At 56.5% G+C, this 25,202-nt stretch overlaps 1 protein-coding gene across 1 annotated transcript in view; it reads left to right on the forward strand.

The window, feature by feature from the left end:
• Positions 1-25,202, forward strand: part of LOC122383463 (mitogen-activated protein kinase kinase kinase 4-like) — a 29,482-nt gene that overhangs the window by 470 nt on the left and 3,810 nt on the right. The window contains exons 2-15 of the mRNA XM_043369924.1: positions 460-644; positions 934-1,170; positions 1,428-2,627; positions 2,866-3,030; positions 3,308-3,465; positions 3,704-3,829; positions 4,294-4,520; positions 4,824-5,026; positions 5,302-5,451; positions 5,679-6,319; positions 6,546-6,667; positions 7,090-7,269; positions 18,552-18,739; positions 19,499-19,667. Of these exons, the coding sequence (XP_043225859.1) occupies positions 639-644; positions 934-1,170; positions 1,428-2,627; positions 2,866-3,030; positions 3,308-3,465; positions 3,704-3,829; positions 4,294-4,520; positions 4,824-5,026; positions 5,302-5,451; positions 5,679-6,319; positions 6,546-6,667; positions 7,090-7,269; positions 18,552-18,739; positions 19,499-19,667 (3,772 nt within the window). The 5' untranslated portion in view covers positions 460-638. The remainder of the gene's footprint in view (positions 1-459; positions 645-933; positions 1,171-1,427; positions 2,628-2,865; positions 3,031-3,307; positions 3,466-3,703; positions 3,830-4,293; positions 4,521-4,823; positions 5,027-5,301; positions 5,452-5,678; positions 6,320-6,545; positions 6,668-7,089; positions 7,270-18,551; positions 18,740-19,498; positions 19,668-25,202) is intronic.

Below are 25,202 nucleotides of genomic sequence, written 5' to 3' on the forward strand. Positions count from 1 at the left end.
GCTTCGGGGTTTCCCGCTTCAGGAGTATTTGTTGCCAATTTCTGCTTTTGGTACTGCACACAGATAAGCTATCAGCTGTTACTGGTAGTGTATTTCCGCTTGTACGTGGCAGCATTTGCTTCCATCATGAATTTCCGTGTGCCTGCTGCCAGCCTCTACCGCCTTGCTGGCTAGCTGCTGTATCGCCATGACTCCTTTAGAGGTCGCTTGTGCAGGGATATACTTGTTTATTATTGAACGACCTATTCAGCAATGGCGAGGTACACCCAGGGAAATGAAGGCCACATTCGTAACATAAAAAGGCTTTGTTAGACCCCACTCTCCGGGCAAATGATAGACCGGTCTAGTGTTATCCCGTGTTATAGCCGGCCGTTGCAGACGTCCCACCGACTCTCCCGGTATAGGACTGTCCCGTGTTATAGTCGGCCGTTGCAGACGTCCCCCTCGCTAACCCCTCAGGCGGCGGCGAGGAGCGCTCCCGCCACTCGGACCAGCGGCGCCGGCACCGACAGCTGCAGCGCGAGAGACGCGCCGAGCGGCAGCACAAACAGCGCGCCGCCGCCGGCGACTTCAAGTTCGTGGTGGGCGCGCCCGGCGCCGACGCCGATCCGGACGTCACTGACGACCACTGCGCCAGCATGAAGGTGACGAGGGTGGCGCCGAGGCTGCCGGCAGCGGGAGATATTCAAGGATACCGTATCTGCATTTGGTTACGCTGAGTAACCTGTTCGGCCTATGGAATTTGACGATCTTGGTTTGAGTTTTGTAGTTCACTACAGCTGTAGATTTTTTTTGCGAACATTAACGATGCTTTTCTACACAAGCAGTTTGGCTGCCAGCAGAGCTGTTATCGGGTCGTGAGGCCTCGTGTTGCCAGCCTGCCATCCTGTACCAGATCTGACCGTTCCGTGGCGTTGTGCGGTCCCTCTCCAGGTGGAGATGAGCAGCTGTTTCCAGTCGCTCTCCTCGAAGCCGGTCAGTCAGATGGAGTCGCCGCGGCCCCCTCCGCGGCAGCGCGCGCCGTCGGCAGACAGAGCTGTCAGCCACCCGGCGGCCGGCGGGGAGCGGGTGTCAACCGGAGACGACCGGGTCGACTTCCACCGGCAGCTGGCCAGGCTTGTGCGGATGGGCAGCAGCGAGCACCTCTCCTCGGCAGAGCACCAGAGAAAGGTGAGCACCTCTCCTCGGCGGAGCACCAGAGAAAGGTGAGCACCTCTCCTCGGCCGAGCACCAGAGAAAGGTGAGCACCTCTCCTCGGCGGAGCACCAGAGAAAGGTGAGCTGTGAGCGCCAGAAGAAGGTGAGCACTCCTCCCTCCCAGGCAACAGAAACGTATGAAATATAATGCAATTGCGTTGCATACAAGAAGTTTATGAATTATGCCGTGCCCAAGTGCTGAGTGTGACCGTCGTTTCTGCTGTCCTCCAGCGCTCCCGGGAGGACGTGCGCTACCAGAGCGAGCTACAGGACGTGCTGTGGCTGGCGCTGCAGGCCTACCTCAGCGGCGACACCATGCACGCCACCGACCAGGCGCTGTGTCTGCAGCGCGCCCAGCTGCCGGCGCTGGTGCAGCGCGTGCTGGCGTTCCGGTTCGAGCGGCAGCCGGCGGCCGGCGCTGAGCCGCGCTGTGACGGCTGCCTGGACGTCTGGTGCCGCGCCTGTCTGGACGCGCAGCGGCGCGCGCTCAGCGAGGTGTCCACCCTGATGGAGGCCGTGGACGGCGCCGAGCGCCTCTACCCGTCCGGAAAGAAACTGCGCGAGCAGCAGCCGGCCTTCTGCGACGCCGAGTTCCGGCGCCGGCTCAAGACGCTGTTTGTGTGGCACAACCTGACCAGTCAGCTGTGGATGCGGATGCGCATAATCCGTCAGTACCTGAAGGGCATGGGTGCCGGTCACCTGCCGTGGCCTGAGCTGGAGCCGACCCAGTCGCCGCCGGCTCCCAGTCCCAGCGACAGTGTCAGCAGCCGCGAGCACCCGCCGTCGGCCGCCGGGCGGGAGGTGTTCTCACCTCCCCAGGACCGGCCGCCGCCGGCAGCCGCCCCGGTCCCCCCGCCGCGGGTGAAATTCGAACTGAGCGTCTCCGAGTCCTCTGCCAGCGCCAACCCGTCCGACTCGAGCAGCAGCAACACGTCGGAGGGCCGCGCCATGGAGCGCGAGCCGGCCGCCGCGCCGCTGCACTGGTCCGTCAGCTCGACCTCCGTCTGCTCCGCCTCCGAGACCACCGCCGACGGAGACAGCAAGACGCCCTACCGACGCTGCGTCGAGAAGCTGCTCAAAACCAAGGGCCTGAAGAAGACCATCACCAAGCTGATCAGTCACCTGGGCAGCGCGCTGAACCAGACTCAGGCGGCGCTGCTGCCGCCCGAAGAGCAGCGCGGCGGCGGCTCGCCCGGCGCCGGCGAGGTGCTCACCAGCGGCGACGCCTCCTCGCTGGGTCTGGACGACCACACGGCCGCCGAGCTGCGCGAGTTCGGCGAGGGCTCCGTCACCGCCGCCCAGCTGGCGCTGCCCTCCTTCAAGGCCGTGTACGTGTGGCTCAGCCTGGTGCCGCTCGAGGTCACCCACGAGTGCGTCAAAATCCGCCTGCAGCAGCAGCCCAAGGAGCCGTCTCCACTAAGCATTAGACAGGTCAGTCACCGCCACCGTCACCGGACGGTCCGGGCCGGTCACGGCTCAGTCACAGACGGGTCACTATTACAGTCATGATGTTTTGGTGCAGTCCTAGTCAGTCGAATGTCGTGGTTTCCTGCAGCGTTTTTGTTGACTGCTCAAAATGCGGTATAAGCGTAAAACATTCGTAGTAGTGGGCTGAGACAAACTTGTTATATTGTGTAGTGAGGCGCTGACCGTGGCCGCCTCATCCCAGCTGATTGCCGAGTGTAAGGAGGCGCTGAAGGCGGCCGTGCTAGTGCGCGGCGTGTTCGTGCGCCGGATGCGCGCCATCCGACCGCAGGCCGGGGCAGAGCGCTGCGTGGCCAGACTCGACCAGGCCGTGGAGACGTTCGACGCCGACGTCAAGGAAATGCTCGAGGTATCGTAGGCGGAGAATTGATTATCCATCACTCACCCTTTATTTGTCTCCGCGAGACTGGTTTCTTACCTGCCCTTGTTACTGCGTTGTACTGAAAATATTGCTGGTGATTTTATGGCATGCGATGCCACTAGTGTCGCTCTCTTCCATAATGACTCAAATGATAAAAGCCGTATGGCTCATATTCAGTCATGGTTCTTTTCTGAAGTCTCCTTATCTCTGAGCTCTATCGAGACGACACCTTCCATTCCGCTTTGACCGCCCGGTCCGTGCTCAGGTGTACCTGCGCTACATCAAGCAGCTGCTGCTGATGATGCAGGGCGAGATCGAGGTGTCGGCCGCCCAGAAGAGCCTGCTGGAGGAGGAGTGGACGCTCTGCAAACACATCTGTCCGCACATCGCCGGCGGAGAGGCCATCGCCGGCAGGAACTTCTGGTGAGCAACGCTGACGCCGTCAGGGGCGCTTATCGGGACATTGATACTGCCTCATTGTAAGGTGACGGCTGACGCTATAGGCTGTGATCTGTGATTGCGTCGAAAAAGCCTGTATCGTGGTCAATGATTTGTGCATTGTGTTTGGCGGTTTTGTCTCTGCCGGGGTCTGTGATTTCTGTGCTTTGCTCGGCAGTTTCATCTGCGCGATGATCTAAGGTCTCTGTATTTCTTTCGGCAGTTTTCTGGTGAGCGACATCCTGCCGACGATCGGAGACCTGCTGGAGAACGGTATAGACGCGTGCATCGCCAGCCTGCAGCGGTCTTCGAGCGGTGACGGCGGCCGAGAGCCGCTCTACGGCAGCAGGTGAGCTGGCTTGGAGCGTGAACCCCTGTCCCGTCCCCGTACCCGAGTCCGACTCGCTCCGGTCCCGTCCCAGACGGTGCCGGGCACGGTTGGGACCTGAGTATTTATCACACAATACAATATAGTGTGAGACCACGAATAGGGTGTAAATTGCTCATCATGGTTATTCGGTGTGTAAATTGCTCATCATAGTTATTCGCAGCCAACTATGTGTTCTACCACAGACTATCTTTAGAGAAGTATATATAGAGAAGTCTGTGGTTCTACAAAAGCGATGCCACCCTGTTGGAATGGATTATACCGTTCCGGTCAGTGGTGGATTAGCGTGGCTCGGCCCCTCTCCATGACAAGTCGCTTACTTACGTCCCTCTCCTCATCTCCCTCTCCGGCAGGTCATCCTCTGACCCCTCCCCCTCTCCCCGACAGATCATCATCTGACGCCCGTCCCCCTCTCCGTCCGCCAGGTCGTCCACGCTGAACACGCTCCGGGAGTTCCGGGTGCTCTTCCAGGAGGCGCAGGACCGCGCGCTCAAGGTACTGCTGTTCGCCAAACTGCTGCGCCGAGATCTGGAGATCGCCGCCGAGTTCTCGATTCAGTGCGGCGCGCAGGCCATTCTGGACCGGCTGGCCGAGACGGGTCACGTGCGCGTCATAGCGCCGCACAGCCAGGACCACATCATCTTTATACCAGGTACGGCAACGGCGTAGCCGTGCCGAGATAGACAGCGAATAGTCACCGAATTGAAACGGTCTTTGACCATAACTTTGTGTTATTGCACCAATTTATGCACGCAGCTTATAATCAGTTTTGTTTCCTCGTATTTTTGGGAGTATCTATATGGGGCGGCAGCTCGTTACTATGTTTTAGACATTATTCTTATGTTCTGTCTGTGTGTTTGAGGCAGTATCTGTATGTTGTGCTTCGGTTTCAGGCTGTATCTGTATGTTGTGTTTCCGTTTCAGGCTGTATCTGTATGTTGTGTTTCCGTTCCAGGAAGTATATGCATGGAGCGCCAGTACGTGTGGCAGCTGCTCGACATGACGCTCAGCCGACAGGACAGCCGGCGGCCGGTCGACGTCGGATACCTGGTGCTGATGGCCTGTGACGACTGCGGGGACGTGGAACAGCTGTGGCGCGGCACCACCATCCACCTGGAGCCCACCGCAGAGACCACCATCACTCTCAGCTACGTGGAGGTACGGTAACACCATCACACTCAGCTACGCAGAGGTACGCGACCCGACCACATTTAGACCCAGATGGAGGAACGTATCTACTGACACCGCTGGGAGGGTATTGAGCCTGTATCCTGTGCTAGAGCTTTGCCTGTGCATTTCGATGCTGAAAAGTACGTTCGAATGTACTATTTGCCTCATTGCTCACCAGAATAGTTTGTGTACCCTTTATCACTGCCTTCCTCATAATATCACAGCGTGAAGTGTGTTTAACTGTAGGTCCACTTTGTCACCAGGTAAAGGGCCTTCTATTGGTGGTGAACAACACCAGCCACCTGGCGCGCGCCCGTGAGCCGTTCCAGCGGGCTATGGGCGCGTGTCTGACACTGGAGAGGGACGAGACGCCGCCCAACCGAGCCATCACCGACGCCCTCGAGGAGCTCAAGGTAGGCCGCTGCAGGCTATTCCAAATATGTGGGTGCGTCCGTGCGTGTCAAGATATGCCCTTTCCGTCTCGTTTATCCTTCGTTCTTTCATTTTGTTTTGATGTGTGATGTGTCTCTTTTGCTTGGGTGTTTGTTCGATTCTCTTTGTGAGTCGGTATACTTGTCCATCTGTATGTTTGTGACTGTGCCGCTTACCTTCCCCGCTCCGTCCGTCTGTCTGCCGCCAGGAGGAGGCTCTGAAGCTGCGTCTGGTGGTGGCTGACAGCGTCGCGCTCGTCGAGGAAAAGTGCTCAGCGATCCTGGCCGACCCGGGCGCCACCTCCCTGGCCGCCCGCTGCCGCGAGGTGGTCCAGCAGTGCTTCAAGTTCGCGTTCGAGTACCACCGCGAGCTGGTGCGTCTGATCACGGGCTCGCGCCGGCCCGAGGTGGCGCCGGCGCTCATCTCGGTGGCGCGCCAGTGGATGCGCTACGTGGTGGAGTACTGCCCGCGCGGCCAGGGACTGCGGCCGCGCTGGGCCAAGGACGGGTTCGACTTCGTCAGTCTGTGCACCGAGCCGCAGCACACGCTGCACCTGGAGGAGGAGGAGTTCAAGACGCTCCAGCGCGAGGTCACCCACTGCATGCGGCACATCAAGGGCCTGGCCTGGTCGGTGTCGTCCTCTCCGCTGGGCACCGCCGCCGCCGCCGCCGCCGTCGGCTCCCGCTCGTCGTCTCCGTCCGACCCGAGCCGGCCGCTGTACCGGTCGTCGCGCTCGCTGCCGCCGCCGGGCGAGACGCCGCGGCCCGACGCACGGACGGCGGTCGGAGTGCCGGCGGAGCTGCACTCGCCGACGGCCAGCCGGCGGGACTCCGCCGACCGGCCGCTGGGGTGAGCGGGGCGCCCGGCGTGTGATGGCCGGCCGGGGACGGACGGAGGGAGGGCTCAACAGAAAATAGTAGAATAGCATTGCAGAATAACATTCCCCAATAATTACGAATACCCGTAGGATAGGATAGCATTGTAACGTGTCACAATGGCATAGACGATTCCAGTGTAACAATGTGACAGATTCGTGCGTTGTCTCTCATCTAACTTGACTGATGTATGTCCCCAGCGAGCTGGGCAGCCCGGTGGGGTCGGCGCCCAGTCTGACGCCCGGCTCCCCGGTCGTGTCTCGCGCGGCCGGCCTGGGACACCGGACCGGCTCTGTGTCTCCCAGTCGACTGTCTCTGGACGGTGAGTGACACACGCGCTGATTAATCGCTCACCGATCCACCGCGCAACTGTATTGTGACCACTGTTTTTCTGTACTGGTCGGATGTTCGTCTGACCAGTCCGCTGTGTGACTGAGTCTAACTGGTCTGTGGTCTGTCATATCCGCATCATGCTTACTTCGCTAATCAGTTCTCTGTGTGCCTGACCCATTCTCGGTCGCTGCCAGGTCTATCACTAGTCAGTCCTCTGGAGCGCGCCCGTCCCTCTGTGTACCAGGTACTACCAGCACACTAGTTAGTCAGCCCTCTGTCAGCCTGACCCTTCCTCTGTCGTTGCCAGGTCTATCTCTAGTCAGTCCCCTGGAGCGCGCCCGTCCTCCCTGTGTACCAGGTCTCTCACTAGTCAGCCCTCTGTCAGCCTGACCGTTCCTCTGTCGCTGCCAGGTCTATCTCTAGTCAGTCCGCTGGAGCGCGCTCGTCTGGCCGTGCTGGAGCTGGACGAGCGGCGGGACGAGGCGCTCCGCGACCACCGGCGCATCGGACACGTCAGCGAGCGGCGCGCCGACCGCGTGCACATCAAGGCCAAGACTGTCGGCTTCACCTGGCAGATGGGCTTCCTCATCGGTGAGTGGTTGGGATCTGCGGACTGGCAGACAGGCGGCGGCTGTAGATAGTGGGTCCATCTACTGCCTGACGGGCCCTTTTCATGCCGAAGTTAGTACTCCATACTCAGTAGATAGTGTTGTTCATATTGCACTGCGCGCGGATGTTTTTATTTCGTTCTTTTTTCGAGCCTTTTCACTTCTTCATTAATTGTCATTTTTAGTCCTATGAATCTAAAATGGGGGATACATTGTAATTTATAAAACGGCAATTTCTGTCGATATTCGCCTCGATTAGCTGGTCCATCGAATAGGAGAAGCAACCAGAGACGGCGTTTTCTTGAGCGCCACGGTCGAAGTTAATTTGGCGAAACGGCAGGCATTTGGTTACATTCAGCCGGTTCCATACGAAACAATATTTATGTTAAAGAAGCAGTGCGATTTTTTGTCGGTTTGTATTAGTAAATATTAGATAAAAACATGTCCAGATCATTTCACTCGTAAGCTCGCTGACTTGCGAACTTACTATGGCGAGCAGGGCCATTCATCTGGCAGTATTGAAGTTCGACACCTTTCCAAAGCTATTCGCGTCACCACTTTTGCGTGTGACAATGCCTATCCCCGTTGCCAGCAGTATCTGGCAGCATTCCTCACCGCCGTCAGGTTCCGCACTTACCGACGGTTTTCGCGCTCAATATCTTTAACACTGACTCAATCTTACACAGTGCCGTATTAAAAGTACAAAATTTGGCATACAAATTAAATTATCGTTGACACATACGTACAGCACGCTGTTTAATCTAGTTGTGGATGCCAAATTACACAACTGCTTTGGACTAAATTAAGGCTGTGCTGTGGAACATTGACAGCTTCTGTCGTCGTCCCTCTTCCCGGACGAGGACGTATGAAGCGGCCTCTGCCCCCCGTCGCCCGCCCCTCGGTGAGGTGAGCAGCGCCGACTCTGTAGCTGTTCAGGGCCCGGCGCGGCGTCCCCGCCGGCGTCTCTGGCGGCGCCGCCGGCCGCGGCCGCGCACCGTCTGCGTGCCCAGGCGCCGCTGGGCGGCCGTCTTCCCATCCTCGGCGGCTCGGCCGGCCCCTGCTGCGGGAGACTGGGTCAGGCTGGGTACCGGCTGCAGGAGACTGGGTCAGACTGCTGCGGGAGACTGGGTCAGACTCGGTACCGGCTGCGGGAGACTGGGTCAGACTGCTGCGGGAGACTGGGCCAGGCGTGGTACTGCTGCGGGAGACTGGGTCAGACTGCTGCGGGAGACTAGGTCAGACTCGATACTGCTGCGGGAGGTTGGGTCAGGTCAGACTCGGTACTGCTGCGGGAGACTGGGTCAGACTCGGTACTGCTGCGAGAGACTAGGTCAGACGGGGCACGGACTCACATCTACTGAATACTGATACTGCTCGTGCGAATGTAAACGGCAGCATATGCAAAGACTTGGATCGGATATTGAGAACGACACAATATTCCAACGAAGTCTAACATTTACAAATGTATGTTCCACTAGCCGATACTACTTCATTGCTGCTTGTGCAGTTATGGTTCAAAAGGCAAATGCGAACGCTAGCGAGAAAGATGAAAGTGAAATTGAAACGAATAATGGGAAAATGCAAAGGCAGCGTTATAAGACACACAAGTATCCACATGAAGTAGGACGGAGTCCCACGAGTGACTCAATTTCTATTCCGTTCCGGGTCTGCGGGTTTAGTTGCGTCACGCTGACCCACATCCCTGGCTCTCGTCCCCCTGTCAGCCGTCCCCGCTCCGTCCCCGCTCCTTACGTCTGCGCCCTTTGGCGGCGGCCGCGGCGGCCCGCTCGGCGTGGTCGGCAGGTCGGACCATCATCTGTGTGCGGTACAGTGAGTACAGCGGGCCGCGCCAGTCGTACCAGTACGCCACCTGGTACTCGTACTCGCTCGGTACCGGCCCGCTCAGGTACAGGCCGTTCAGGTTACTGTGCGGGGCCAGCGGGAAATGGTTAGTACAAGGCCACACAAGTCAGCCAGACTGAGCAGCAGCGTCCACATAAACAGTAACTGAAGATTGGTTCGGTTTACTACTCTATGAATCATCCTACACATTTCCTGTGCTAATTACGGCCAGGAGAGATGTGCGTCTAATGCCGATACTGACTAATGCTTCCGGTATTGGCCGGCAGTTGGATGGTTGATCTATTCTTCACAGCCTGGGTGACTCGTGCCCCGGGTTCCCACCCAGAGTCGTAGTCCCTGTGCCACTAGTCGCTCTCTCGTGGCTCGGTGGGTGGGCTGTGGGTGGCTCAGCGGGCCGTGGGTGGCTCAGTGGGCCGCCGGTACTGACCTGGAGTCGCAGCCCTTATACCACCAGCCGCCCTTGTGGTTGAGCGCGCAGCTGTCCTCCTTCCACAGGTCGTTGTCCACGTCCTTAGTGGAGAACTTCATACCGGCGTGGTACTTGAGCGAGTCACCTGCCGACGATTTAGCGGGGCGAAAATAGCAGCCTTGTCGTACATTCGCTGCATTGGATATGCTAACTGAGTAGTAATTGCCCAGTTCCAGAGTTTTAAAAGAGCTCCCTGGTTTCTGATTATAGGCTATCACATGGCAGTGGCACAGAATGCAGATCACCTCAATCACCCTCCCCGGGCCGTATTTCGGCCCCGTCCCGCCCGCCTGTCCCTCGCCACATACCGGCGTCTCCGGAGTAGTTGTCGAGCACCTTCAGCGCGTATCCCTCGGTCTCCGCGCCGATGGCGAACGCGCCGTAGCGGGCAGTGGCGTTGGAGCCGGGATAGTCCTGGTGGCCGGACCGCTGGCGCGGAAAGTCGGACAGCTCCACGCGCAGCTCGTTCAGCTGGGGAGGGGAGGGGAGGGTGTCAGTCGGAAATTGTCCGACTTCGTACCTTCTGACATTGGGTTTTGCCAAGGTGGCTATATGGTGCATAGTGTCTTCTCACCCGATGGCTGGTCAGTAGGTGGATGTTCTCGTTCCCCAGCCAGAACTCTCCGGCCAGGTTACCGAAGCCGTACTTGTACGAGATCCAGTCCCGGAAAAAGTCCTCGTCGCCGTTTGTACGACGCTGGATCACCTGAACCACAAACAAGGTCGCTTAAGTTGGTGCTCACTTCTATCGGATGCTTGAATATTTGGCTATCTGCTAGGCATGCAAGCAAGTACTTATTTTCCGTGGTCTTATTTATACTGGTCTCGACTCCAGTTCGATTTTGTCTGCGCTTCTAGATCTCGCATCCGTTTATCCTTGTTCACACCCTATCTCAGCTCCCTTCTCTCGCCACTTCTCGCATCCCCCTGCTCTCGCCATACTTACCTGGCCTCCCGCCTCATGCCGGACTCACCGCCCATCCGCCGCCGTCGGTCTTCTGGTCGCAGTAGACGAAGATGGGCTGGGTGGCGTGTCGCGGCCGCACCTGGTAGATGCCCGAGGTGGCGCCCTGCTCCCCCGATAGCAGCACGTCCGAACAGTCGGCCGGCAGCGACTCGTCACCTGCCGGCAGTAGCACGGACTCGATCAAACACTCAACTGACTCAGCTGGACAATGGACATTGACTCAGCCGACTACTCGAGCGGCACAGTCGGCGTCGCACGGTCCAGCATCAACGTGAACTTGAGTTCCCCATTCAGGTGCAACGCTGATTTATGTAGGGTTTAGTTTCAGACATAAAACTCCAAATGCTGATAGATACTGTAGTTTTCCAGGCTGTGTTTTTTTCTTCCAAAAATCTCCAAATGCTCATCCGTGGAGACGCTTCCGAAGGGTTCCTATTCCCTCTACTATCTTCCTTGTCCTCCGTCCGCGCCCACACAGGCACACCCAGGGTATATTGAGACTAGAGACAGTGACACCCACCTGCGGAGGCGGTGACGGTAGGCCGCCGCTGTTGTCGGTCCAGGTAGGCGCGCATCTCGGTCAGACTGGTGGCCAGACCCACCTTGGTGGCAAACTGCTCGGCCTGCTCGCTCAGCTCACTGTCACAGACATACACGGGCAGTGAGAAATGGACCTAGACAAATCATTGTCAATCATTGACTATTAGCGGCCGAGACAAACATCGACAGGGGACTGAGACACTGAGACGGGCCGACAAACGCAGAGCTGCAGATGCCTTTTAAATCAAAGGCATTGACGCATTTTTGCTCACTATAAGGAACATGTTAATTGTTCATGCGAGTATACTCTGAAAATTGACAGTTTTTCCGTTGTGCACTAGTAGAGTGTTGTCGTTCTAGCTACCGGTGAGTGATTTACGACTGGATGAGTCATGTGTTCTGAGTGTCGTCCGTCTTCAGTTTGGTGTATAATGTATATTCTCTGCGTGTTACAGTGTCCCCCGCGCCGGTAATATGTTCTGACGTGCAGTTCGGACGGACGGGGTGGGGACGTGACTCACGCCGACCTCGCGAACCCACTCGGCTGTCCGCGGCTGAAGGGTCCCAGAGCACTCGGGGCCGACTCAGTTTATCCTAATGAAGGACCGCTGGCTGCCGATCGCATCATACTTTACCGAGAACGGCCTCTGAGTGCCTGAGTGGTCCCGCATCAGGGCGGGGACGGCGACTCACAGCGGGGGATGGCGACTCATAGCCAAACACTCCACCACTGGCTTATAGCCATCGACCCTGTTCAAATTTGCATAAGTACTAATCTATGGTGGATTAACGTCGGGCGCATTTAGATCGAAATCCAAAGTTTGCATATCGTCGGTGCTACTCTCTTTCTCTCTGTGCGGAGCCCCTCAATCGGTGGTCGCGGCGCCACTCACCTGGTTCGGTTCTCCACGGTGCGCACGTGCGCGTCCAGTCGGCGCTGTCCGCCCTTCAGCAGCTCCGTGTTCACCACCAGCTGACCGAGCTTCTTGTCCAGCTGGGCCACACTCTCCTCCAGCTGGGCGGTGGACGGACCGGTCCCGGTGGGCTGGCGCGCCGCCCGCTCCCGCGCCGCCCGACGGCCGGCCTGCACCTCGGCCAGCACCGTCTCCAGCAGCGAGGTCACCTGGAGTACAGGGAGAGAGGTCACCTGGGGATAAAGAGGTCACAGTCGGAGCACAGTGACCGAGGTCACCTGAAACACGACAGGGTCACCTAAAGTACACGGACAGAGGTTACTTAAAACAAGGACACAATACATCACAAAGGTCACCTGGAACATGGCTCGGAAATTATACAGGGCCGAAACTCAATGGCTCCACCGTTGATGCAAATTTGGCTAGTTGTGCTTCTTGCTGCCATATAGGCTAATCTCCAGGTGGCATGCGACCCAAGTTGGTCAAGGCTATAGGTACCAAATATTTACGTAGATTTGCGGCAACCCATATCTGAGCTACTCAGAAGTCGGGAAGCTAGGTTTGCCTTTTGGTGGTAATCAATGTAGCACATATCAATACATTTATACCCGGTGACCCTGAATGTTCAGTTTGTGAAGTTCGTGGGTACTACCCACTCTGTGCGCACAGAGCCCGTGGGTTATCCCAAAGTCCCACGAATCGCACAGCGCAACTGTACAGCCTACGACGGCTGCCGCTGGAAACAGAGTTTTGTTTTCGCCATCAGCCACTACCCATTTACACCGCACGCTGCATCATTTTACCATGTGCGGTGTGGAGGGGCTGTTTTTGGTGGCGGTCTCGCCCTATCAGCGTTAGTAAACACGTGGCAGCGCTGAGGGCCGCCGGTGACGGCACCGGCCCGGGCCGCCGCCCGCCTCCGCTCCCGGAGCCGGCCCTCGAGGGACGGGCGCCGGCCGGCCGCTGACTCTGCTTTACGTCAGCGCCGTCTGGAGGTTTTGGGACTGTTTTAAGCCCAAATCGATCTCAGGAATGTGAAACGGGTTGCATGTAGAGCTGTTTGATCGATGATCTCAGAATTCGCTAACTCTGATTGGCCCATCTCTCAGAATCTCGTGTGAAATGCATGTTCAGGACAATTATCTGCTGTGCCGTCCCCAGTCCAGAGGTGCCGCCCTTGCTCCCCATTTCCTCACCCTTCCGACGTCCGACTGCATTCCGTCCAGTCGGGTGTTGAGCTGCTGAAACTCGCTGCGGATGGCTGCCTGGCTCTCAGCGGCCACCACCTCCGCCTTACGCTGGCTGAGGGAGACGGTGAGGTCAGGTCAGGTCAGCGGCACGTCCCAGTCAACACCCAGATATACACAGCTCCCGGCAGACACCCAGTCACCCGGCCAGGCTCGTAGTAGCTGCTTAGTACCGGTAGCGTCTGTATATATCTCCGCCTAACAAAGGCCACTGACATGGTTTACATATCAACGTGGCAACTAGCACTGACGAGACTGTCATTTCCGGCGGCGCGGCGGTAGGCGTGGCGCCAGTGCTCACAACATACTTTAGTTGCGTCCTTAATGGGCCTGGCCTGAACACTGACATTCTCCCTATCTGACTCAGCCTGTTGCTTCTGATGTCGGGCTGGTTACCTGTGCTGGGCGGTCCTCAGCAGTGTAGTATGGCGCTGCATCTGGGTCTCTCCGGCCACCATCCGCTCCTCCAGTCGCTGCAGCAGCACGGCCAGCGCGCCGGGCGGTATCGACCCGCCCACGACTCCGTCCGCCACGGACGCCGCCGGGGTCTTCTCCTGGGCGAGCAGCCGCGGCGCCAGCGGAGACGGGGCCCCGGCCGCGGTCAGAACGGCGCCGTCCCCATACTCGGAACTCTGTGGGCCGGTCTCGTCAGACAGGAACTGGGTCTCCTGAGGGCCGGGCTGACTCAGGGCCTCCGGCTGCCTCTGGACAGGGTATTCCTGCTCGGGCTGCCTCGGGGCGGGATACTCGAGCTGCTCATGGATGGGATACTCGGCCGGCGGTTCGAGAGGGTTTTCTGAAGGCTTTGGGATGGGTTGTTGGGGCGGTTGTTGGACAGGGTGTTGCGTTGGTTTCAGGACTGGATATTGAAACTGTTTAGTGGGTTGTGGGGCAGAGTATTCAGCCGGCTGCGGGACGGAATATTGTGATTGTTTGGTCGGTTCTGGGACGGGGTATTCTGATGGTTTTGGGGTAGGGTATTGAGCCTGCTGCTGTGCTTGCTGGGGCTGGTTTCCAGCCGCTTGCTGTGCGGCGTTCTGGGCCGAGTATTTGGGCAGTGGCTGGGCGGAGTGTGTAGCCGGCAGTTGGTCGGTGTATTGATACGGCTGCTCTGGGCTCTGGGTGGGCCGCGGGGCCTGCTGATAGGGCCGCCGCTCGCTGCGGTCCCTGGCTGACGGGCTGTGGGCCGCGGTGACGGGCGGCGAGCCGGCGGCGCGCAGCTGCGCCGGCGGCGGCTGCTGATCGTAGTCCTCTATCTCGGGCGGCTGGTAGCGCTCCCTCTCGTCGGTCGGCAGCAGCACGATGGGGGCGGCGCTGGGCTCGGCGCTGGCGGCCGGCGGCGGCTCGGTGGCTGGCTCCGGCTGGTGGGCACCCGGCGCGTCGGCCGGCAGCAGCGACTCGCCGCGCTGCAGCTCCGGAAAGGTGGGCCGCAGCGCCGCCTGCTCGCGCTGGATGAGCGCCGGCGGCGGCTGCGGCACCAGCGCCGCCGGCGGCACCAGCTCGGGCCACTGCGGCCGCCACGAGGCCGGCGCGGACGGCGGCGTGGCTCCGGGCACCAGGGCCGGTCCGGGCACCACGGGCCGCCACTGAGGGCCCGGCGGGGTCCGAGCCGGCGGCGGCTCGGTCGGGACGGCGGACGGGACCGCCGGCTGGTCTTGCTGTGTGTGCCGCAGAGACGCTCCTCCGCTGGTGATGATCGGGTCGACCGGCCGGGGCGGCAGCGCGTGGTGCTGCGAGCCGGCGTCCACAGAAAACCGACTCTGATCCGCGGCAGCAGCGTGGGAGGGGCACAAGGGTCAGTCAGTGGCTTAGATTACAGGGCTCCAAGCAAACTGACGCCGCGACGCGGTATTTCACGACGCTGGTCGTCTGAAGCTGTGCTCAAGCATGTTTTGCGTTTTATTGTCGTCAAAAACCACCTTTTATCTATTCTTGATACTTTTTTCGTTAAGCTCTTGAATAAATGTAAATCATGAAGCTCTTAATCATCTGTAGGGCCTAAAATGTTTTTGCGCAGTTGGCATCATTCAGTATCGTGTTTAGAAATTATACGACATCAAGAGAATGTTTGACATCTGTTTCAACACGTCATCGCTGCTCTGTTTATCCCAAAAATCACTGTAAGTCTTGTAAGTTTGTTTTGGTACACTGACAGGCTGGCCATCAGTATCCGTTTCCAGGGTCCCTCTCATAATTTAGAACCTGGCGTCTCAATAGGAGTTATCATTTGGACGTGAATCGGTCTTTTATATCTTTCTGTCGTGTATTGGTCCTGTATGTCCTTTGTCGTGTATCGGTCCGATGTGTCGTTGTGTCGTGTATCGGCGGACCCCGGGTCTTACCTGCTCCATCCAGCGGGTGATCTGGTTCCAGTCGAGCTCCTCGTCCGGCTGTAGAACCAGTGTTAGGTCGGGGAACTCGGGGCGCGCCGCGACCGCCGCGGCCAGGCCGGCCGCCAGCAGCCACCGCGCAGGGACCGCCATCGTGCGAGACTGACGGCAAGCGGCGCGGCGCGGCGGGGCTGCCGACGGGGAGGGGGCGGTCCGCACGAGCTGCCGACGGGAGGGGGAGGGGATTTGGTTTGGCGGAGCTGCCGATAGGGAGGGGGGGGGGGGCGGCGCTAGAGCCTCCGACTGCTGCTTGACGGGATCGCACAATGCCATCTAATAATTATGTGATTATTAGGCATTTTGTTGTTATAATCCACGTAATAGTGATGCTTTGAATGGTCCACGTTCGCTTTTTCGCTTCTGATGGGAACTTGGATAGCAGATTTTTACATTCGGCTTCGCTCCTTTTTCTGTCTTTTAAGAGGACCGAAGCGCCGCCTGAGAAGTATGAGACTGTTTGATAGCTCTACCAGACTGCTAATGACTACAGCATTTTAGGCGCGATTTCAAAAAGTCAAAGACCAAATTCAAAACGTTCACGTGCATTTTGAACGTAAACTTTTTGAATTTGGCCTTTAAAGGGACCCTCCCACCTTAACATTAGATTTGAGTTGAGATAGCCAAATTGGTGGCCATGGCCTGAAAATACCGGTTTGGGCACTCACAACATCGAAAAATGCTTTAATTCGGAGATATCGAATTTCAAACTTGCAGTTTTCGGATTCTAAGGGGCTAATGCATTGGTATGCCCCCTTAGAATTTGTGACGTCAGCGGAGATCTAACGATTTTAAATCTTTTACTAAAACGTTTGGTAGCACGCGGTGGTATATGCTGCTTTGCGCGCAACAAATGCCGCACTTTCAAATAAAGTCGCTAGGAACAGCGGAGATCCCAAAAAGTAAACAAAAGTAAAAGTCTAATATGTTGAAAACCGGTGAATATTTTTCGATGAAATTTGGTAGATATTCGTTTTTGCTCTTTCTGAACCGAGCGACATCACTTTCATGCCAATTCATTAACTTTTTTGAAGGTGGGAGGGTCCCTTTAACTTTTTGAAATTGCGCCTAAAAAGGTGTAGATGCTATGCAGGAATCATCGAAGCCAATTGTGTTGGGCACAGGGCGAAGGGCATGCGAACGATGATTCGCAGTCAATATGCTGACCCTATGGAGCATATGCGGGAGACAGAATATGCGGTAAATCTTCTATTTGATAGTTTTTTTTTTTTGGGGGGGGGGTCTTGGTTGTTTGAGCGGTTAGAGTAATGGCTTTCACGCTGCTCGTGACATATTTCTCCTGCTGCCAGACTGGTCAGTTGGTCACCAACATAGCGATCTAATGTGATCTCAAGTGACCTGACTATACGACGGTACGAAGGATAGGACCAGCTAGGGAGTTTATCGTTTTGAACATGAGCTGAATGAGGCTGGTTGCCGGCCTCTAACGCGGTCGTCTTTCGACTTTCCACGAGACGTACGGGTACCTATACCTCGTATGCATCCAGGGGGTTTGATGCAGTTGGAACACCAAAGGGTGGTCCAGCGGCGCTGTCATTACAGGAGTAGGTACCGTGGTTCATTGAACCTGTGACCCGTGCTGAGTTTAAGTCCGCTAATTTTAAGCTGCATTGCTCGTCATTCCGGCCTTTGGTTGCATCACCTCACCGGAGATCTTTTCAAAATAAACAGGGTGGTGACTGGAATAGTTGCGAGGCCAGTCATCAATTTCATCGTATTTTCGCTTGGCTCTGGGCCGGGGCCGAATAGATGACGGCGCTGGCGAGTGACCGGCTCGGAAAGAACGTGCAAACCAAACACTGCCGCCAACGCTCACCGCCCTTGACCAACTTGGGAGCGAATCGCTGTGTTTCAGTTCCAAACCACGGGCTGGCTGACTCCTGTATTTGGGTCTCAAGGCAGGCTACAGTTCCTAATTCCGCTGTTACAAAAACGTATCTTTATAACTTTTTTGATTAACGTGTTATTTGACAATGTGACAAACGAACAACTTTTCCGACAGTTTGAACTCATTGTATTTTCCTATGAATCATCACATTACACCTGTGTGATTGGTTCCTTGTTCTGCGTTAATGAACAATATTTGCATTGTGCTATATATTTCGCTACGCCATTCGTGGTTTTGTTGGCTTGCTTCCATTAAAGGGACCCTTCCACCTTCAAAAAAGTTAATGAATTGGCATGAAAGTGATGTCGCTCGGTTCAGAAAGAGCAAAAACGAATATCTACCAAATTTCATCGAAAAATATTCACCAGTTTTCAAGATATTATACTTTTACTTTTGTTTACTTTTTGGGATCTCCGCTGTTCCTAGCGACTTTATTTGAAAGTGCGGCATTTGTTGCGCGCAAAGCAGCATATACCACCGCGTGCTACAAAACGTTTTAGTCAAACATTTAACGGACGTTCGAAAGCCTGATGACGTCATCAGATTCCCGTAATGGTTAAGAGATAGGGACCACGCTGGTCCCACCCTGCAAGTAAAGGGAAGAAATTTCTTGAACACCATAAAGCTGCGGGGGTTGCGACCAGGATAAATGGTGGTTTCTGAGCCTGGCCGCAAACTTGGCTATCTCAACTCAAAACTAATGTTAAGGTGGGAGGGTCCCTTTAATACGGTGCTGATGTGTCTCAGAGTGTAGATGTTTCTAATCATGTTCACGATCACGTGTTTTATTTCTTTTTTTACCTATTTCCGTATTCTTGAGTCCTTTGATGTGCCTGAGTCGACAATGCAGCCGTGCCTTAGCTGTTTTCGGCTGTCAAACATTCTCCACAGATGCTCTGTCTTCCCTGAGCTCCCGTGATCCCTCGTTCGTCGCCGAGCCCTGAGATCGTGTCTGCCTCCTTTCGGCAGGTCAGGGCCGGTTCGGCCGGGTGTACACGGCCGTCAACAACAAGACGGGCGACCTGATGGCCATGAAGGAGATCCACCTGCAGCCCAACGACCACCGCACCATCCGCTCCGTGGCCGAGGAGCTGAAAATACTCGAGGGCATCAACCACAGACACCTGGTCAAGTACTTCGGCGTCGAGATTCACAGGGTAAGTTGATGTCCACTGTCCGTCGGAGATGCCGAGACGGAAACCGACTTAGACCGAGGAGGGACCGCGAGGCGGGGACGGGAACCGTCTGTCGGGGTGTGCCGGGACGGGGCTGGACTCACACTGGGGGACGGCGCCGGGACGGTGTCTGTCGCTCAGTAAGAGGGTTTCAGGCGGGCGCCGACTCACACCGGGTGCCCGGGCGGGGCCTGCCGGTCGTGTGGTGCCCGGGCGGGGTCCGCCGGTCGTATGGTGCCGGGGCGGGACCCGCCGGTCGTGTGGTGCCGGGGCGGGGCCCGCCGGTTGTGTGGTGCCGGGGCGGGGCCCGCCGGTCGGCTCTGGCAGAGGGGCGCGGGCCGGCGGCGGCCGAGATTAAGCCAGCATAAACAGCTCGCGGCGGGGGGACATGCCGCGCACATGACTGATGGCTGGTATACACGTGTACCGGGTTCCGGGCGGCGGCCGCCGGACACGGCCCGTCGCCGCCGCCGGACACGGCCCGTCGCCGCCGCCGCTGCCCGGCTTACGTGCCGCACGGCGCGGGACAGCCAGCTGGAATCTTGTCTGATTGTGTGAAACCCTAAAACGTTAGGATGACAGTAGCCGATGACAGCATGAAATGATTTGATGTTGGAAATGGCTTGTTTCTGACTTGTTTTAGACTGAACATGTTGCGGTCATTAGTGTCTGGTGTTTTGTGACATTTAATATTGGATTCGTATTTTTATTTTGACGTGTGCGTCTCTGCGTGTTCCGCAGGAGGAGATGTTTATATTTATGGAGTTTTGCGGCGAGGGGACGCTGGAGAGTCTGTCGGCCTCTGTCGACTGTGGACTGCCCGAGCACCTGATCCGCCGCTACACCAAACAGCTCCTGTCGGCCATCACCTGCCTGCACGACCACCACATCATACACCGGGATATTAAAGGTCAGTTCACATCATACACGTAGACATCAAAGGTCAGTTCGACCACCACAGCATACACCGAGATATGAGAGGTCAGGTCACATCATGCACCAAGATATTAGACGCCAGTTCGCGCAATACACCGCACCAAAGCTGCTGCCCCGTGGCGAGCCATTGCCATGTCGGAGGATTACTCATATCGTCTGCTGTCATGTCTTACACCGCGACATCATTACGAGAGCTGTCACATACTGTGAGTGCTAGCCCATGTCGTGCTCCAGACTGGCCCACGTCACACGCCACCCTATAAAATGTCAGTCCACAGTTTGCATCGTATAACATGGGCATCGATGATAACGATGTAATGATATGATAATCGACTGAGTCATGGCCTTTTTGCTCCGCGGCTCGTAAGTCTAATCGAGTCATGCTAGAATGTAGTACACAATCCTTGTGGCGTAGTGTGAAGGCATTACGACCACCCCGGTTGTCTAGGTCTCGACCTGACATGCTAGGCCACACTCCTCTAAAAGTCCGGTCTGTACCATAAGCTCGGACCGCTGCCACCTCTCCACCTGTCACCCTTACGCTCCGGACTTTATATAGGTATTTCGGATTTCCGTTCTACCCTGTCTGCCCGTGCCAGCAATCACAGAACAGAGACAGTGCCGGGAGGCGGGCTAAGGCGGGCTGGAGAGGGTAATAGGCTGAGCTGGACTGGAGACAGGCTGGATGAGGCGGTGGGTAAGCTCGGCTGGAGGAGGCAGTGGGCTAACCTGGGCTGGCGACGGGCGGGGACATACCGCGCCGTCCGGTGGCCGGCCGCTGCACACAGCCGCTATCCGAGTTGGGAAGTGGCCAATACCCTAATTTTCGACAAATTTTAAAGCGTGCTTTTCTCACATTTTCTGGTCGTAAATTGATCAGACTGTATAAAATATCACCCAGAAAAAATATTACTCATTCTGGCACAGATTGGTGGGCTCCCAAAGTACAGCGTTTTGTTTTGCTCCGTGAGATCGAGCTTGTGCTGCGATTTTCATGTAAATGTTGACGAGTCTCCTGTCATATTCTTTGCTTGAAAATGCGTAAGTAAGATATCAGCTGAAAGGGGAAAATGTGCGGAATTCATTGGTAACAAAAGTGCATCTAAAAAACTTCCCACTTAGTTATTGTAAGCTAATTGTTGCACACTTGCACAAAGCAGAAGGGCTTGAGGATTTCAATATTTACATAGGCCTACCAAAAAACGCACAGCGTGCTTCACATCGAGACAACGTCCATACAGGGTGTTGCAGATAAATCCGACACTTGAGAGGCAAAATACGAAATCGGCAATGAAAGCATGAATATTGCACACACAGGCCTGTCATTTTATTCAGCACCAGTTCGAGTCATATGCTGCACTTCTACTCGATGTAACCGCCGTCGGCGTCTTGGCCTCGTGGCCACGTGGAAGTACTGGAGAGGGAGATGAGGGAGGCCGCCCGCGTCATAACGGGCTGCACGCGCTCAACCCCCACCGAAGCCCTGATGGCGGAGGCAGGACTGGCTCCGGTGACGGCCCGGAAAACCACCCTGGCGGCGCGATTCCTCGCGAAGGCAAGAGCCCTCCCAGAAGAGGACCCACTACGCCGAGTAGCGGACGCGACCGTCAACCCACGGTTGAAGGCGGTGACGGGCTGGCGCACGGTGGGTCTGGAGGCCTGGCACATGGCAGGTGTCGTGGCCCCGATCGAGCCGGTGCTGCCGCCCAGCGTCGCCCCGTGGGAGGAGGCCCCCCCCCCCGGTGGTCTTTGACCTGGGGATAGGAGCCACACCCCCCTCCGGAGCGTCCGCGGAGACCCGCCGACAGGCGGCCGCCCTGCACCTGACGTCCCTCCCCCAGTGCGCGACCTGGGCCTGGACGGACGGATCCGCCACGGGAGGAGTGCTGGACGGTAGAGCGGGCGGCTATATCGAGTGGCCCGACGGGGAGAGCCACGTGCTCCGCGCACCAGCGGGCAAGCTTTGCTCGAGTTACCGAGCGGAGATGGTGGCACTCCGCGAGACTCTAAACTACATCGGCAACCACACTGATCATGAGGAGGACCCCATCATACTGTGTACCGACTCGCAAGCAGCTCTATCTGCCCTACGGAGTGGCCCGGCCGAGCAAAGGACGCAGCTGAACCGAGCTGTCTGGGACGCTCTGGCCCTGGTGTCCGACAATGGAGAGCGGCAGGTGCGCCTACAATGGGTCCCGTCCCACTGCGGGCTGCCTGGGAATGAGATGGCCGACAGCCTAGCCAAGGAGGCGGCATCTCTCCCCCAAGAGCAGGTACCGGTGGACACGCGCACAGTGTATAGAGCAGCGGCGCGAGCGGCGGACGCTCGCACACGAGAGCAGCGACCCCCAGGCTGGTTTCGTACCCTGATGGGGACAACGCGCCCACCCACAGTGTCTGGCCTGGACCGTCTGACGGCTATCGACGTCCACCAGCTGAGAGCCGGACACTGGTCAGGGTCGCAACAATACCTGCATCGCATCGGCAAGAGCCCCACACGGCAGTGCGACGCCTGCAATGAACGAGCATGCGGCGGAGCCCTCTGCCCACTCTGTAAGGAGGAAGCCGACACCCCAGATCACATTCTGTTGCGGTGCCCAGCGCAGATGGGGCTTCGGTTCCGCCTGATGGGAAGCATACACGCCCCAACCAGAGAGACTGCAAGGAGCACAAGTTACATCGCGGCCATGGCGGCCGCGCGCAGAGGGATGCTAAGCCGCGAGGCTTCGCGTCGATAGACGCCGAGAGGACGAACAACAACAACAACAACGACCATCTCAAGCCGAGGGCGAAATGATTCGCACGCCTTGGCGTCCGTGCCCTTGTCTACGGCGGCGAACTCTGCCGCGATGGCGGCCTTGAGAGAGTCGACGGTATTGTGTGCGTGCTTGTTGGTCTTGGCCTCGATCACGCCCCAGAAGAAATAATCGAGGGGGTTGCAGTCAGGTGAGGAGGGCGGCCACAAGTCCGGCGACCAGTGGTGAGGGACGTTGTTGAGCAGCCACGCCTGCGTCGTCCTGGCCTTGTGCGCCGGGGCGGAGTCTTGCTGGAAGACGTGGGGGCGTCCGTTGGCGATCCTGTGTTTGTGTTTTTGGGGAGGCAATTGATCATAGAGATGTAACATACTGCCCAACTTTTCATCGTGAGCATAGCACTCGAATAAACACGTTTTTTCCAAGTGTCGGATTTACCTGCAACGCCCTGTAATTACGAGCGAGCGAGCGCAGCGAGCGAAGCGAAGTCTTTTCAATATAACGGAAAAATCTCAGTATGAGCGGCCCGGCCCGGCCCGGCCCGGCCCGGCCCGGCCCGGCCCGGCCCGGCCTGTAACGCTTTTGAGAGGCTTATATCTCAGCAACCGCTGGACCGATTGGCCTGCGGTCTTTTTTGCTGGGTAGCCCCATCCCTTCTACCCCGTAATTGACTACTTTTGATACATCTCAGTGACCGTCGTGGCACGTGCCACGTGAAAAGTCAAGGGTGTTCAAGCTGTTTTGCAAAAGTAGTGATTTTGAGAGGCTCATATCTCAGCAGCCGCTTGGGCGATTGACTTGCGGCAATTTTTATAGGGTAGCTGCATCCTTTCTACCAAAAATAGGATACTCTCGATGCATGTGGGTCACCCCCAGTGCACGTGCAAAATACAACAATAAGAGGTGTCAAATTTGTTCCCATTTTAATAACTCGGTAATTACTGGGGCGATTTCGCTGAAACTTGGCATACAGGTAGGCACCCACCAGGCAATGCATTCCCATGTGTTGAGGTTAAGGTGCTACTGCACGTGCGCACGTGCAGGGGGCGCTTCCAGATCTCGAGAACGGCTGGGCCGATTGCGCTCAAATTTGGTGCACGGTTGGAGACCGGTTAGTAGGGTGCCGTGCAAAAGTCATTTTGGACCCCGTTTGCACGTGCGCACGTGCAGAATGCCGCTTCCAGATCTCAGGAACGGCTGGGCCGATTGCGTTCAAATTTGGCACACCGCTAGCGACCGGTTAGAAGGGTGCTTTGCACAAGCCCGTTGGAAGTACCCTCTCGCCCTTCCGCACGTGCAGGGCTCACTATATCGCTCGCTCGTTCTTCGCCCAAAAGGCGTTTTACTGGTATATACCGTACAATTGTGATTCATTTGCTGACAAAATTAGGTCGGCATCACACTGCCGGCAAAAGTTATTGCAGTTCTAGTGACGCTAGGTCGCCGCCCGGCCGACCCCTGTCAGGTCGGCCGGGCGGCGGCCGTGCAGCTGAGGTTCGTGCGGTTCGGCAGCTGACCAATCAGCTGCGAGAGAGGAGCGCGGTCCGTCTAATTGCCCCGGGAGTTGCTTGTGCGGAGGGGTGCTCGACGCTCGTGTTGATTGCATTTGTTGGTTGTCGATTGTCGATTGACTTGTGGGTATACTTTCTGGCGACCAATAAATGTACGCCGTCTTAACTGAATGTAGTCTGATCAAATTCAATAAAGCAAAAAGACATCCAGCCAACAGAACATCGTAAGAATGTCCGATATGGTTGATAACATTCAGAGTTTTGGGGAGCAGTCAGCGACCAGAATGAACCTTATTGGCTTTTGTATGTAACATTTGCATTGCTTTTGGAAAGTTTCAGTCAGATATCTTCAGAAATGGCAATGTTATCGGCTTTTGCATTTTACCGTAGTCGGTTAATCACAATTTTCGATATTGCAAAGGTAATTTCAGTACGTTCTTGACATCGAAAACCAAAACGAATAGCATCATCGTGTTCCAGAGCTCAAATTGCATCCGATGCACATCTTTTTTGTTGAGAATGTTTAACTTCAAAATTTGACCTTTTTGACCTCGCCGTGACCTGACCTTCATTTGTCGAATGTAAATAGTTTCGAATCGAACGACCCAGATGACATCATTTTTAGATGCTTTTGCCGAAATGGACCATTAAAGATGTGTCACATGACCTTAAAAATGTATACATTTCCTTCCATGACCTTTTCCATGACCTTTTGTGACCCATGACCTTTCCATGACCTTTTGTGACAAAGTTAGGTTTCGTTTGTCAGCTTTTCCTATCAGAAGCCGTTTGAATTTTTAGTATTGAACGAGTAGTTTCGAAGACAGCAGGGAAGCTATGCAGAATCCCCTCCCGAGTCACCCACGTTATGGGATATACCCGTCATCCGCGGATTACAAGCAAACATATTTTTACGGCAATGCTGGATCAGCAGGATGCTCATACGTTTCCATACGTGACCTTAAGGTTTACTTCACATATGCTAAAAATTCCTTGGCAAAATGTCAACTGGTTAACGAGTTATCGCATTTTGGCCACTTCCGAACTCAAATAGCGGCTGTGTGCGCTGGCGCCGGCCGCCGGACGCCGTGTCATCTATCATCGTACCACGCTGTGGGCTGTTTATGTCGGCCGAGCCGGCTCGCGCCGACCAGCTTTGATTTGGTAATTAATGTGCTTTCGGCTGGTGATACGTCGGATATGACCACTAATTGACCACGGAGCGTGTTTGTATTTCGTCAAGTG

This window comes from Amphibalanus amphitrite, unplaced genomic scaffold, assembly GCF_019059575.1.
Source record: "Amphibalanus amphitrite isolate SeventyFive unplaced genomic scaffold, NRLGWU_Aamphi_draft 000164F_arrow, whole genome shotgun sequence".
NCBI lineage: Eukaryota > Metazoa > Arthropoda > Thecostraca > Balanomorpha > Balanidae > Amphibalanus > Amphibalanus amphitrite.